We start from the raw sequence: 15,686 nt of genomic DNA, 5'->3' as shown, positions 1-15,686 counted from the left end.
GGGTAGCAAGGAATTGTGGGAACCTAGAACTGAAAAATAGCTGAACTTCACTTCCTTCTTGGATTCTTTTCTGAGCTGGGAGTGGGTTTTGTCTCTGCCTACAATTCCAAGCAGAAGGAAGAGTTTTGTTCTAAGAGATGCTCCCTGAGATGTCTGTAGCTTAAGTAACCTAAGATGTGCAAACCACCCACTAAAATGTAATAGCCAAATAAAAATTGGGGGGGGGGGGCCAGCGGGTGACTCTGTGGATTGAGAACCAGGCCCCATCTTTATGGGAGATCCTGGGTTCAAATGTAGCCTCAGATACTTCCTAGCTGTGTGACCTTGGGCAAGTCACTTAACCCCCCCCCCCCCAATTGCCTAGCCCTCTTCTGTCTTAGAACCAATACAGAGTATTGATTCTAAGATGGAAGGTAAGGGTTTTTTAAAAAATTAAAAATAAAACAAGCAAATAAAAATAGAAGACTAAAATCCATTTTATGTTTAGGGTTGATCTCAGTTCTGACAAATTGATTCTAATAATTTTACAGCTACTGGTATTTCAATTTCAAGTAAGACTTTGATAACTCTCATGTGATAAAAACCAAAGATTCACTTCCTTATACTGCAAGTGGAGATAAAAGTTTGGCAATACTTGTCATTCAGTTCTTTGTTTTTGTTTTGTTTCTAACAAAACACTTTATAACTACCAGTTTGGGGTTAGTTGACATTTCAACCTTGGTAATAGTTTATTATACTAGGATTATTTCCCTTTCTAAAAAAAGTCCCCAAGACTTTGGATTTTCTGTAAACTTAGATGTATATTTTTAACGGCACTTAAATCTGGTCCAATACAGAAGTAATTTATTCCTTACCTCGCTGTCCACATGATCAAATGAGGATTGCCCCTTCTCTATCATTCTGACCCTTTCTGAATCCTATTAATTTGGCTAATTATTTAGTAACCTGTTCTCTGGGAGAGAAAGAGATTAATTGATTCTCCTAGGTGCAGCCTATGATCTGGCACTATTGACTTATGTTATTATGCACAATCTGGAGGCTGCTTTTGTTACTGCAGTATTTGACTTTGGGGCTCTTGTGTGTACCCTTAGAAGTGTAATCGGGAGGGAGGAGAGAGATATGAAGGAGAGACCTTAATTCTTAAGGCTTCCTGACAACATTTTGCAGCTGTTTTATTAAGTAATTGTCAGTTTGCAGTCGAAAGAAACCTGGAATCCAAACTTTAGTCCATTGGAATGTTTAGAAATTGGTCTAGTTTTACTTGCTAATAAACTTTGGTGTGTTATGAATTATGGGCTTCTGATAGGAAGGGAAAAATCTGTAGAGGAAGTCTGGCTTCCCTCATCCTTTTTTTAAATGCCCAACATCAACAAGAAGAGTTATGGGAGACTTAACTTAAAAACTCCTATTTATAGACATTCTATTTTTTTTAATGTGGTAAAAAAAAAAGATCTTTAAATGCTCAGAAATTTGAAAATGCAAACTCCTTGAGAGCAAGGAATATTTGTCCTTCTTTTCCAGCATTTTGTACCATACCTCCAAGGGAGTGGGGACTTAACTAAACTTTGAATTAAATTGAGAATCACCTTTGGGCTCCAGGTTGCCATTAAGGAGTAGCAGGTGTTTAGTTAGCTGAATAATTGTTACTACCAGGTAGGAGACATCTTTGGCCATTAATATCTTCCCTTTGGAGAACTCTTGTATATATCTTATGTACCAGGTTATTCGCAGGGTGCCTTTCCCCCATTCACATATGAATCCCTTGAGGATTGGCACCCTATTTTTGCTTTTATTAAATTCATTCCACTTACGTGGTACCAAGTGCTTAATAATTTCTTGTTGACTGACTCTGAGACTATAAGCAGAATGATGAATCTGTTGTATTATTAGATTTCATTTTGGTCCTTTTCAAGTACAAAATACAACCAACCAGCCAACCTTTTTGCTTTAAAAAAAAAATCTATTAACAACCTAAAGACCTCCTAAATGGAAACTGAACTTGAGCTCTCCCTTAGTTCTAAGGGCCCCCAAACTCTAGAAACTGCATACTTGCTCCCTCTCCCCTTCTTTGGCAACCTTTGTTCATAATACTCAGTATTAAATTTACCTAATCAACTGCCCAAACTGAGTAGTGGGATTCCTTTCAAGTGAGAGAAACTGAACCCCCAAACTTGTCTAGACAAGTTGTGCTTAATTTGCTCCCTGGGTGATTCCAGGAAAAGAAACAATGTTTTATTAATCTCTGCTTTCAAACTTTTTAATCAGTTTTTGGAAAAGCAGCTTTGGTCTAGCTATGAATGTGTTTTCCTAAAGTGAAATGATGGAACTTGGAGCCCAGGCGCGCGTGAGCGTGTGTGTGTGTGTGTGTGTGTGTGTGTGTGTGTGTGTGTGTGTGTGTGTGTGTGTGTGTTGTGCCAACTTGGCATTGTCATCATAAAGTATCCTGGTGCAATTTCTGGCTCAGCTTTGTAGTTCATGTTGAAGATTGAAGTTTGGGAAAGACATGTAGCACTGCCATGGTGGCATCAAACTCCTCCACCAAATCTTTCTCAAAGACCAGGGATGGGGTGAAAATTAAGCCCTTGGTTAACACACTTGTCTCTGCTTTGTCTTTCAGATCAATGTCCGTGTTACCACCATGGATGCAGAACTGGAGTTTGCCATCCAGCCCAATACCACTGGAAAGCAACTCTTTGACCAGGTCAGTTACCTGCATGCCTTCATAGGAGTCAGAAGGGGAGAACTTAGATTTCACAATATAAAAATGCTTCCCTTTCCTGCTCAATAATACAGATGTTTTGAACTTTAAAGATATTGGGGGAGTTTTTTCCTTCTTCCACAAAGATAGCTAACATGGGAACAGCTAGATGCCCCATTGAATAGAATACCAGATTTGGAGATGGGAGGTCCTGGGTTCCAATTTGCCTTTACATACTTCCTAGCTATGGGACCCCAGGCAAGTCAATTAATTAACTCCAAGTGGCTAGCCCTTGCTATTCTTCTGCCTAAGAATAAATACTTAGTATTGATTTTAAGACAGAAGGTAAGGGTTTTTTAAAAAAAGAGGCTACTATGGTAGCTTAGGCAGGTAAAAAACTTTAATTAAAAAATAAAAGTCCCAACAAATAGCTAAATCTTTTAAAATGTCTTCACTATTTACCCTATGTCTTAGATGATAAGCTTTTTGTGGGAGATAGCAACTTCTCTGGCATTAGAAGTCTTTAAACAGACTCTTAAGTGGCCATTTGTCACAGGACACTGTAGACAAGATGAATGATTTGGGCAGGAGTTGAACTGGATGGACCCTTGAGGTTCCTCCCAGCCCTATGATTCTATGTCAGCCTCATAGTCATTGACTTAAAGCTGGAAAGATGCTTAGAGATGGATCATTTGGTCCAGCCCCTTCATTTTGTAGAATATAAATATTTATAGTCTATTAATGGAAATTTTGAGCCTTTGGACTTCATCCCCCAGAAGTCCCTTAGTATTTCCCAAAATTCCCTTTTCCTGCATCCCCATGTTTTACATGATTGTATTTAAGCTCCTCCCTCTTCTTTAATTGGACCTGTGACTGATCTGAATTCAGGCAGTTCTTTTCCCCAAGTTGTTATAAAACTTAAAATATAATAGTTATTGAGTATTAATTTTAAAACTCAATAGGAATTTAAAGGACATGTTCAGGTATTAAGTAAGAAGTAACATCTGGGATTTTCAAACCAGGGTTTTCTGACTCCAAATACAGTTTTCTTTTCCTTGGACTATATTGCTTCTAGCTCATGCTAGTATTTTGTGTGCTTGATTAAAAAAAAATAGAAAATGATAGGCTTTCCCATGGTGGTGAGGATTGAATGGTCTGAGGATGCTCTGATACCTCTAAAGTCCATGTGGTTTACTGAGAACAACGTGGTGTCAAGAGGCTTAAGTTTTGCGTTCTAGATTTGTTACCGAGCCTCAAGCAAATCTTTGTGTCACAATTTCCTCTTCCTTAGAGAAGAAAAATAACCTATTTCATCTTCATAGGGTCATTGTGAGGACCAATGAGATCAGCAATAGGAAGGACATTAGAATTGCCAAGCAGTATTCAGATAGGAGCTAGTAGTCAAAGAGATAGAATAGTACCTACTGTGTGCTGGATACTCTGCTAAGCCCTTTACAAATATGACCTCATGGGAGCAGGTAGGTGGCTCTTTGGATTGAGAGCAGGTCCAGAGACAGGAGATCCTGGATTCAGATCTGGCCCCGGGCATGGACTGTGTGACCTTGGACAAACTTAACTCCCAAGTCTAGCCCTTACTGATCTTCCTTAGAATCAATAGTAATTCTAGTATGGAAGGTAAAGGAAAGAAAGAGGAAGGAAGGAAGGAAGGAAGGAAGAGGGAAAGGGGGGAAAAAGAAAAAGGAAGAAAGTTATTTCATTAGATCTACACCACAAAGATAGAGATAGAGATAGATGGATGGATGGGTGGATGGATGGATGGATGGATGGATGGATGGATGGATGGATGGATGGATGGATGCTATTATTACCATTATTTTACAATTGAGGAAACTGAGACAAATAAATTAAGAGACTCGCTCAAGGAAGACACAGCTAACAAGTGTCTGAAGCTGGATTTGAACTCACGTTTTCCTAATAGCAGGTCCAGGGTGCTATCCACTAGAACACTGGACCTCACTGTCAATGAGAATATTGGCCGGGGCCTGGGGGGTGGGGGGGTGGGATTGGGGAGTCCTGAATTTGAATCCTACTTCTGACATTTAATAGCTGTGTGACCCTGAGTATGCCAGTTAATCAATGTTGATCTCAGTTTCTTCATTTGTAAAATGGAGATAATAATAGCACTTACATAGATTAGACAGCTCTTGTGAGAAGCAAATGATAAGATAAAGCATTTTGCAGACCTAAAACCCTAGATAAATATCCACTCTATGCAGGGTAGTATTGTGCATCACTGATGGTCATGAACTGGAAAGAACTGAGTCTATAGGAGCAGAAGTCCTCTCCCATCTCCTCAGCTGTAAGAGGAGAGACCACAGTGGGGTCACTCTGATATTCCTTGCATTTCCCCTTCTGCCTCAAAGAATGGAAGAGGTGCTTTCTGGCACCATTTCTGTGTCTCTTAAGGAAATCAATCTTCACAGATGGCCCAGCAAGTCTTTTCTGCCCTCATATGGAACTGTTTCTAATTTCTAGATGGTTCCACTTGAGTAACTATGAATAGAAGATATGATGATTTAGAGAGAATAATTTAAAGAGCTACTTTTTGCCTTACACACTAAATTATTGTGTGAGTTAAATATTCTCCTCTCCTCTTTGCTCCATTATAATGGCTAATCAAATCATAATTTTACCATTTTTAATTTCCCAATATTTTTCCTGTTCTAAGAGTGACTGTAAACTGTTTGCTTCTCATTTGGTGCCACTCTTTATGCTTACAAGTAAAAATATTTTCTGCCTTCTTACTAAAATTAGATGCATTAAGTAGTATTGGATACTTCAATGGTTTCATTTTTCTTTTCCCAACCTTTTTTCTGATTTCTTTCAAAACTACTTTACTCCCTACTGGCTTCTAACAAAAACAAAAAGAAGACTGTCTATAGAATGCCTTTCAGCTCCACTAGGCAGACATGACTGAATAGTGTTCATTCTTGCTCAAAGTTTTGCCAACACGGTTTAAATGACCTTTTCAGATGGGCATGAGCTATAGAGCCAACGAGGGCTGGCCCTAACTGCATAGTTAGTAGTGGCATCTTTTTCATTGTTGGTGTTTGTCTTGCTTCTGTTGGGAGGGGAGGGGGCAACAACTCAAAATTACACCTTTGCTGCTTCTCCCTTTTTTACATTTCCCTTGGATAACAGAACAGTCACATAGGCTGTTTCCTACCCAATAGCCATTGTATGCATTGAAATATCCAGGTACAGTCATCATCCTTTTTAAAAAAAATTTTTTTAAACCTTTATCATATGTTGATTCCAAGGCAGAAGAGCTTTATGGGCCAGGCAATTGGGGTTACGCCCAGGGTCACACTAGAAAGTGTCTAATGCCAAATTTGAACCCTTCTCTACCCATTGAGCCACTTAGCATGCATCGTCATTCTTGATGTCAGTGTACTCAGTCAAATATGCCCAGAGACTGGTTTTACTCCTTCTCTTGGCAAAATAGTACATGGCACATTGATGTAAGGATATCAAATTTTTTAAATCCCCCCCAAACCCAGCATAACCTGACCTTCTTAGCCTTTCTGGTCTTCTCACAACTTATTCCCAGCCATGTACTCTGAAGTGCAATCACATTACCTTATTGCTCTTAAACACAATTCAGGGCATTTAAGGTGACTCTCCACGCCTGGAATTCTCTTCTTCTTCCTCTCTGCCTCTTGGCTCCTGAGGCTTCTTTCAGGTCTCCTTGTGGAGGAAGCCTTTCCCTGTCCTCCCTAATCTTAACGCCACTCTTCTAAAATTATCTCCAGGTTATCCTTTTTTATATTTTCTGCGTCCTGTTTGCACATTGTGAGCTCCCAGAGAGCAGGGACTGTTTTTTGTCTTTTCTTTATATCCCCAGCACTTAGCACAGGGCTTGTAATAGGGGCTTAATATCCAGCAACAGTCATCCTGACCTGTCTTGCCACTGAACTTGAGGGACTCTGAAAAAAGAGAATGAGGCTGGTGACTTTGTGCACCTTTGCCTCACTTAAATCCAATTAATTACACAAGTCATCACCCCATGTTGTCATTGGTCCTCTTCAAAATGAAGGACAAACAACAGGTGCTTAATCAATTCTTATTGACTTATTTATTTGTTTTGCTTTCTTACAATAGAAAGAAGAAGGACAGTTTGCTCTTTGTCCACAAACTAGAAAGAATACTGCACTTGGCTTCAGGAGACTTGTGTTCTAGTTGTGAAATCTTGTATAAATTATTTCCTTTCTCTCTTTGGAGCCCAGATTCCTCCTCTGTAAAATGAAGTGGCTAGTTTAGATAACCTTTAAATTCCCAGCTGCAGCACTCTCTGGTTCTTTATCACTACCCAACTCCTTTGCATTTTCTTTGCCCAAACAGTAGGGAATCTCATCCTGGACTTTTATTTAGAGCCTGTGAAAGAGAGAGGGCAAGGAAAGAGAATCTCATTTTTATGAGAACAGTGGAGAAAATGAATTCACCAGTAAGCAGCACACCCCAGAAGGTTAGGTCAGACTCCAGTAGTGGCATGGGACCAGATATAGTATAGTGACCAAAAAAAGGGATTCTTGCTATCTCATGGGTTTTTGAAAATTGTTCTCAGAATTAGAGAGGGGCCAGGTATGTGGAAAGTCAATGTAATCACTTTTAGTTTGCTATCTACTATAATCTGCCTTCTCTCTAACACTTCTTCTAGCTTTAAAGCAAGGATTAAAGAACTATAGACATTTTTTTTAAGTAGAAAAAAGTAAATACAATAGGGCCCCCTTATCTACAATTTCAGTTCTTTGTAGTCAACCCAAAGCCCCAGAGAGGTACTCCCACAAAGATGATGAAGTCCACCTGCAATGGTAGTCTGCCCCCACTATGGTCTCTTCTGCTTCCCCCCACTATGGTCTCTTCTGCTTCCACGTTCAATTTTTCTAAGGTTTCTTTTTTTGGTGAGGGAGGCTGTGAAATGCCCAGTTGAGAGGCAAGAACAGGAAGAGAGAAAGCACATCTATATGGATGGAGGTCAGCTAATGCCCACTGTTTCAGCCATTAGTTTTTTTCTGTTTGTAATTTTATTTTATTTTTTAAATTTTTAAAAATTTATTTTAATAATAAATTTCCATATAAGTTTTCCAAAGTTAATGTGATTCATGTTGTTTTCCTCCCCACTCCCAGAGCTGACAAGCAATTCAATCTGGGTTATACATATATTATCATGCAAAACATTTCCATATTCATTTTTGTAAGTGAATAATCTTATAAAACCAAATACCCAAATAATATACTCAAATAAACAAGTGATAAATCATCTATTTTCATCTGCATTCCTACTCTAACAGTTCTCTCTCTAGAGGTGGATAGCATTCTTTTTCTTAAGTCCCTCAGAATTTTCCTGGATCATGTTGCTGTTAATAGCAAAGTCTTATCACATTTGATCATTCCACCATATTGCTGGTACTGTATTCAGTGTTTTCCTGGGTCTCCTCTTTCACTTTGCATCAGTTCATGTAGGTCTTTCCAGCTCTTTCTGAAATTACCCTGTTCATCATTTCTTACAACACAATCATATTTCATCACCATCATTGACCACAATTGGTTCAGCCATTCCCCAATTGAGGGACATCCCTTTAGTTTCCAATTCTTTGCCACCACAGAAAGAGCAGCTACAAATATTTTTGTACAAACAGGTCTTTTCCCACTTTTCTTTTCTTTTTTTTTTTTGGTATCTTTGTGTTTCAGCCATTTGTGTTAAGTTTCAGAACATGTCCCTGAAAGGCTGGGGACAATGTATGATAGTGGGCAAAGCACTCGAATGAGACATGATCTAAGACATGGATCTGAACCCTAACTTGGCTTTAGTTGTCTTATCTATAAAATAAAAGGGGAACGGGTCTACGTTCAACCCTAAAATCCATAGTTCAGGGAGAAATGTTTTTAGTGCTTTTCCTGAAAGGTGATGAAGTAGGATTTTCTTTTATCAGATATCTTACGTGCCATCATTCACATCTCTCTGATGTCTGTGACTGCATTTAGACAGTGTAGAGAAAATTGCCTTGAATTCCATACCGGTAGAAATGTCTTCCTGATGGCTTATTCACTTTCCTCACTGGTATGCTGATTATTATGGTGATGGTTTCTGAAGCCTCTTTTAGAATTCAGGAGCTGTGTACTGCTGGTCTGGTGGGTCAGTCAAACGTTCTTTTGTGGCTGGGGGGTAGTAAGGTAACTAGACTGGAGTCTAGTTCCTGAATTCCAGCATGTCCTATGAGAACTAGCCCCAGCTAGGGGGATTAAAGGAAGAGTGCAGAGGGGAAGGAGGCAAGAGACCGAGAGAGGTAACAAGGGGAGAGTGGGAGAGAGTCATCATTGTGTGGGCTACAGGATGATGAATTTGTCACCCTCCTTTACAAGTATCTCATTTGATCCTTCCAACAACCCTGGGAGAAATAGGTGTTAACTCCCATTTTACAGAAGAGGAGACCAAGGTAGGCAGAGGATTAGTGCTAGCCCAGGCTCACAACTATAGTGTCTGAACTTAGATTTGAACTCAGAACCTTTCCATTGTGCATTGTAGCTGCTTTGTATTATGTTCATGATCACCCTCCAGTGTTATGTTTTGCATGGGAGTCAAGCTGACCATTTTAATGGAGGAAATGTGCTATTTAGGGAGGATACAGGCAGGAGCCATGGCAGAAGGAGAATAGATCTTGAACCAAAATATTCCTCAATCTTGACCAAAGTCACATATTTAAAACCCAGTGGAGTTGGGGGAGGGGGGGAGCTGAGAGGGAAGGGAGGGAAAGAATAAAATTTTTTTAATCCTGGGGAAATGCTCTAAATTAATCAATTAAATAAAACTTTAAAAACTGAAAAAAAAAACCTCAAATTAAAAGTTAGGTAAATGAATGTGTTAAATGAAATTTATAGTGTTCTGTTCCCCAAGATACCAGATGGGTAACAAGTGTGCCCTTGTTTAGTCAGCTCAAGCAGACTGCTGCGGGAAGCTTTCCCATACAGGTCTCCAGTATTATGCTTTAATGTGTAGCTTGTCAACTTTGGACTCATCCCCAAAAGGAGTCATTTTAGTTATCTGAGGCAGAATTCCAGAAACGAATAGAAGCCGTACTATAGAAAAAGGCTTCTAGGGAGCAGGTGCCAGTTTCTTCTTAGCTACTTGAAGCCCCCAGAGAGAGAATGTTATCCATATTAACTCCTTCTTGGATATTTTTGCTTCCAATTTCTGCAAGTCCTGATGCCGGTGGAGAAGGTGGAATTTGTGTTGACATTTGTCAAAAAATAAGAGCTGAGACAGTTAAATGTGAACTTTCCCTCTGATTTTGTTGTGGAATATTGAGTCAAAGAAACTCTTGTTTTCTGGAGATAGGAAGGACTGTGTATTGGAGGAAAAGGGAGAATAAAAAGAACAGGATTCTGAAGTAGCAGAATGTGAACTGCTTGACTACTGCTTAGTAAGGTTTGGAATAGCTTTTTTAAGTTCAGAGCTGTCGGGATGCAAATACATTGATTAGGCTTATGTATTTAGCATTATTGAAATCACTCACACCTATTAACTAAGGTCAGGGTCCATTTTATGTAAACCTGTTTGTTAATTCACAATTTCATTCTGCCATAAAGTAGATAATCTAAATTAGAAAAAATGTCTTGGGTGAGGCTAAGCAAACAACAGAGATAAAGTTACCCAAATGTATGTGTACGTGTGTGTAGGCAATTGTCACATAACCATGCTACCCTGGAGTTAAAAAATAATCAGCTCCAATATAAAAGGGGTAGATAGTCACAAACCTCCAGAGGAGAAATTGCTGAGAGATCTAGTTTTTTGTAAACCCATATGAAGATGGGTGAAGATGGAGAGAAGAAAATGAAAAACTAGGTGTGTAGATAGATATTTTTTAAAAAACTTATACTTTATGTCTTAATATCAATTTTTTTAAACCCTTACCTTCCGTCTTGGAGTCAATACTGTTTGTTGGCTCCAAGGCAGAAGAGTGGTGGTAAGGGCTAGGCAATGAGGGTCAAGTGACTTGCCCAGGGTCACACAGCTGGGAAGCGTCTGAGGCCAGATTTGAACCTAGGTCTGGCTCTCAATCCACTGAGCCACCCAGCTGCCCCATTTAAAGTTCTTTAAAGTTTAATTTGGACATTGCAGGAAGTTTAAAATAGAAACTCTCCACATGTTCTTTGGTGCTTAGGGCAATGTGCTTGTTTCATGTTAAGAAATAATGAAGGAGGCAGCTAGATGGCTCAATGGATTGAGAGCCAGAGCTAGAGGCAGGATGTCCTGGGTTCAAATTTGACCTCAGATAATTCCTAGCTCTGTGAGTCTGAGCAAGTCACTTAACTCCCATTGTCTAGCCTTTACTCCTCTTCTGCCATGGAACTAATACATAGTATTGATTTTAAGGTGGAAACTAAAGATTTAGAAATAAAAAGAGAAATAATGTACTTTTCATGTATAATTGATAGCACATTTCTTGCCTTCCCAACAGATAGGGAAGGGGGTAGAAAGAGAATTTAGAACTCAATTAAAAAAAAAAGAACATGAAAAATAAATGTTTTATTAAAAAGGGATGACCAAAAAAAAACGAAAAAGAAATCTGCAGTTTGAATGACTCCTGAATCTGCACCTATACTTTAATGATGCATTTTTCTAGGTAGAATTAGATAACAATTTTCTAGCTAGAAGGCACTCTAGGGATTCCAGCCATCTCATTTTGCAATGAGGAGAGAAGCCTTAGCTGCCCCCTTGCATTATTTCTTAACATATATATATATATATATATATATATATATATATATATATATATATATATATATATATATATATATAAATTATAATTTAGCCAACATGATGTCTGCATGGTAGATCATTAGCAGAGGGAGTCTTGGTCACTGTCTCTCAGTTTGTTGCCTAACGCTTTAGGGTCAGAAACCTGGAAATTGGGACCAAAAAAATATTTTCCTTAAAAAGTAAGACTTTTCTTTGTAAGTTGCAGAATCTTCAAAATGCTTATTGATTTAGTGTGGGGGGGTGGTCCCTCAGAAAAAAAAAATTGAGCAGTTTTTAATTTGTCAGGTCCCATTTCGGTTCCTCTCCCAAAAACCCATATTCATCTATGCACAGTAGTAGCTGGTGAGACACTCCCTATAAATCAGATTGCAAGAGACTTTCTTTTCTTCAATAGTACCATAAAGAGTTTTTTAAATGATTCATCAGGTTAATCAAAAACAGCCCTTTACTTTAAATCAAGATCGAATCCTTCCCTTCCTCCCCACACTAGATAATGAAGTTCCTGGCACTGGGTGGTCATTATTCACTTCCCAGGAACCCAGAAGCCAAAAATCTGCCTGTCACCTCTTGGTGAATATAAAACTGAGCTTGCCTCTCTCCCAGCCCTCAGCATCAGCACCCTGGAAGTGTGCCACCATCTGTTTCCTGCCTCTCCAACACTTGCTTCTTCTTTCCTTCCCTAGATGTAGTTGTCAGATTCCTGGACTGACTGGCTGACAAGCAGAGTCACAACCAGAAGCACACAAGGATGTCTTAGACCTGGGGAGCCCGTCAGGCTGGTTATTCCCTTAGGAATTGGGCTAACTCTAGGAAAAGTGTATCTTATGATGCCTATCTGGTAAATTCTGCCCATTTGGGAGAGGCATCCCTCCTTAATTGGTTTCCACATTTTTTTTCCAGGTGGTTAAGACCATTGGCCTTCGGGAAGTGTGGTACTTTGGCCTCCAATATGTGGATAATAAAGGATTTCCAACCTGGTTGAAGCTTGATAAAAAGGTAAATGCAGGTTAACTATTTACAGATTGTTAACCTGGGTGTGTTGGCTTGCTGATTTGACATTGACTGTTGATGAGGGAAACCTGAGCACTTTGTTCTCCTTCTAAGCCCTTCTGCTTTCCATTTGTCTGAAAGATTTAAAAAAAAAAATTAGACTTGCAGATTTCCAGAGAACTGGGAGTCCTGGGAATTAGATATCTTATGTATCTTAATTCCCTGCTTCACTAACCAAGTCAGTGTGGTGTTTTATTGTACAGCTCTTATTTGACCCCTTGGGCTTCTTGTTGTTTTTTTGTTTGTTTATTTTTTTTAGCCCTTTTCTTCTGTTTTTCCAGGGCAGAAGAGCAGTAAGACATATACAAAGGGGGTTAAGTGACTTGCCCAGGGTCACACACCTAGGAAGTGTCAGTGGATAAATTTGGACCCAGGACTTCTAGGTCTGATTCTCAATCCACTGAGACCCCCCCTAGCAGCCTCCTATTTGTTCACTTTTAATTAGAATGTGCCAGAGAAGCTAAGGGAAAGATTACAAAAAGAAAACTGGGGTGTTTTTTCGGGTAATATTTTATTAAAAAACATTAACTTTGTACCTCTTTGCTCAAGTTGGCTTAATTAAGCCCAAATTTTTGAGAAAAATTGCTCTTATTTTTAGCAGATCAGGAATAAAGTTAATTCAACATTAATATGGGTGTTTTCCCCTAAGCCTATTCTTAAGGTAAAAATTCCCCCGACGCCCCATAACATATTTCCTCAAAGTTTAGCATAATATACTATAACAAAATGTGGGCTGCTGATCTACTTGCAGAATGGGGAAAGAGGTGTCATTAGGTTTAAAGAAAAAGTTCTAGAGCTCAGGGACAAGCTGTCCAACTTGCCCATGATGCTGGCCAAGTAGGGCTTGCCTTTGGATCTTGGCCTCTCTGATGGCCTCAATTTCCTCATCTGTAAAATGAAAGACTAGATAAACCCTTCCAAGCCCTGCACTCATGCTTTGGAAGCCAATAAACCAGGAGACCTCTGGTGGGTCCTTGATGTCTAGCAAAAGCAGAAAGGCAGGCTGAACTCTTTTCAGAATGTTTTCTTTCTGGTGGGGCAAATCAATAAATAAATTAATTAATTATTATAAATGATTATAAATTCATATAATTTTATATATTGATTTATATATAAATAAATAAAAATAATAATATAAATAAAAATAATAATGAACAAAAATTAATAAATGAATGAATGAATAAAATAAATTAAAAAAATTAAAGGGTAAATTTTGTCCTGAAAAAAATCTAATCTTTGGAGACTTGTTAGTATGTGTTTTGGGGCATGCCACTGTTGCACAAATGATTCCTTTGAATTTTAAGGGGGTTTGGTTTCTCTTGCCCAGGTCTCTGCTCAGGAGGTCAGAAAGGAGAGCCCCCTCCAGTTCAAATTCCGGGCCAAGTTCTACCCAGAGGATGTGCCCGAGGAGCTGATCCAGGACATCACCCAGAAGTTGTTCTTCCTACAAGTGAAAGATGGAATCCTAAGTGATGAAATCTACTGCCCGCCCGAGACGGCTGTGCTCCTGGGGTCCTACGCCGTCCAAGCCAAGTTTGGAGATTATAATAAAGAGGTGCACAAGTCCGGCTACCTTGGCTCCGAACGTTTGATCCCTCAAAGGTAATATTGCCCAGGCCGCCGTAGGGTGCATCATTCACTTGTGTCATCCTGTCAGAGATAGTTATGGGGAGTGGCGGGGCCAGGGTTGGGTCTCCACTGACTTCTGGGTTTTGTACGTTTTTTGAAATGAGTCACTTCAGGACCTTTGACTATCCCAGCCCACAAAGTGTACTTTGTGAAGAGGTTGTTGACTGCTTTTAGCATAGTTTCAGGTAGTGGGAGGAAAAAAATAACCAGAAAAGAAAAATATCTTGTCCTTGTGGAAATTAAGAGTGGGTGGGAAGTAGGTGCGACCTTCTCTTCTACTCATCACTTTTTGTCTTGAATCCCCTAATAGGAATGTAAATTCCTTAACGGTAGAGAATCCCCCAGTGCCAGGCACAGTCCCTTGCACTTCTCTTAGAAGAAATGTGATTTCAGTTCATTCAATCGAACATTTAAATGTTCGATTGAATGAACTGAAATCACATTTCTTCTAAGAGAATAACACCCCGAAATATTGATGGTGGAGACCCCTTAAATCTCTGCTTAAATTTGCTTTGTTTCATTGGGGAGCTTCCTCCTTTCTCCCCATTTGCTTTCTGTGGGTTTTTATAGCCTCTTTCCTCTCTAGAGGAAAAAAAATTAGACATTGCAGACGGCTGAAATTTTTCAAGCACAATTGGAGCAGCTTTGGGTTGACAACTGTGAAAAGAGACTCTAAACTGCTCATTTGTCTCTGTTCTGACTCCAGTTTAGTATATTCCAAGGTAGCCACAGAAGCTTCTTAGATTTTTTTTTTAAGCATTATTTTATTTGGTCATTTTCATATATTATTCATTGGAAACATAGATCATTTCCTTTTCCTCCCCCTTCTCCCGCCACCCCTTTCTTAGATTTTTATCTAAAGGAAAATAAAGATTTGTCTTTTTTCAGATGATCATAGTTTTCAACATCCTTTAATTTAAAAAGAGAAAGGAAGGAAAAGAAAAGAAGGGGAAAGTGAAGTTTCCCTATTTTTGTATTTCAGAGTAATGGACCAACACAAGCTCTCCAGAGAACAGTGGGAGGACCGGATCCAGGTGTGGCATGCTGAACACCGTGGGATGCTTAAGTGAGTGCTGGGTTGTGGTACAAACTGGTATTTAGGTCATCCCTAGCCCTTCCAGTTAATCTTCTTTACCATGTGACTTAAGTTAGGGATCTCAGAGTAATTAGCTCTAGGAGGCTCTTGAACTGTTTTCCAGTCTAATGCCTAATAAGGTATTAAAAGTTTTAATGTAACTGGTTGGGCATTTGTTTTGTTGTGGTTTTTAAAAATGTATTTTTCTTAATTAAATTATAGTTCTAGCCTGGGGAGCAGCCTTTACACATAAGTCAATGAAAGCTCCTTCCCAGGCTGCCCTTCCTTCCTTGGTATTTTTTAGGGGAATAAAATTTTTAAAAATTCTAAGCATCTCAAAAAATACAGAACAAAACATTGGTGCCCTGTTTTTCTCCACTGCTTAAGTGGTATTGGTTTGCTCCTACATGAAATGCAAGATAGTTGCCTCCTCCTGAGTTTTTTATTGGCCA

General features: G+C 39.1%; 1 protein-coding gene across 1 annotated transcript in view; it reads left to right on the top strand.

Moving 5' to 3' along the window:
- The window catches only part of EZR (ezrin), a 71,601-nt gene that overhangs the window by 32,763 nt on the left and 23,152 nt on the right, over window positions 1-15,686 (top strand). The window contains exons 3-6 of the mRNA XM_007484838.3: window positions 2,618-2,701; window positions 12,381-12,476; window positions 13,858-14,132; window positions 15,142-15,225. Of these exons, the coding sequence (XP_007484900.1) occupies window positions 2,618-2,701; window positions 12,381-12,476; window positions 13,858-14,132; window positions 15,142-15,225 (539 nt within the window). The remainder of the gene's footprint in view (window positions 1-2,617; window positions 2,702-12,380; window positions 12,477-13,857; window positions 14,133-15,141; window positions 15,226-15,686) is intronic.

The sequence above is a fragment of the Monodelphis domestica genome, chromosome 2 (assembly GCF_027887165.1).
Source record: "Monodelphis domestica isolate mMonDom1 chromosome 2, mMonDom1.pri, whole genome shotgun sequence".
Lineage (NCBI taxonomy): Eukaryota > Metazoa > Chordata > Mammalia > Didelphimorphia > Didelphidae > Monodelphis > Monodelphis domestica.
This window is presented reverse-complemented; position numbering and strand designations above follow the sequence as displayed.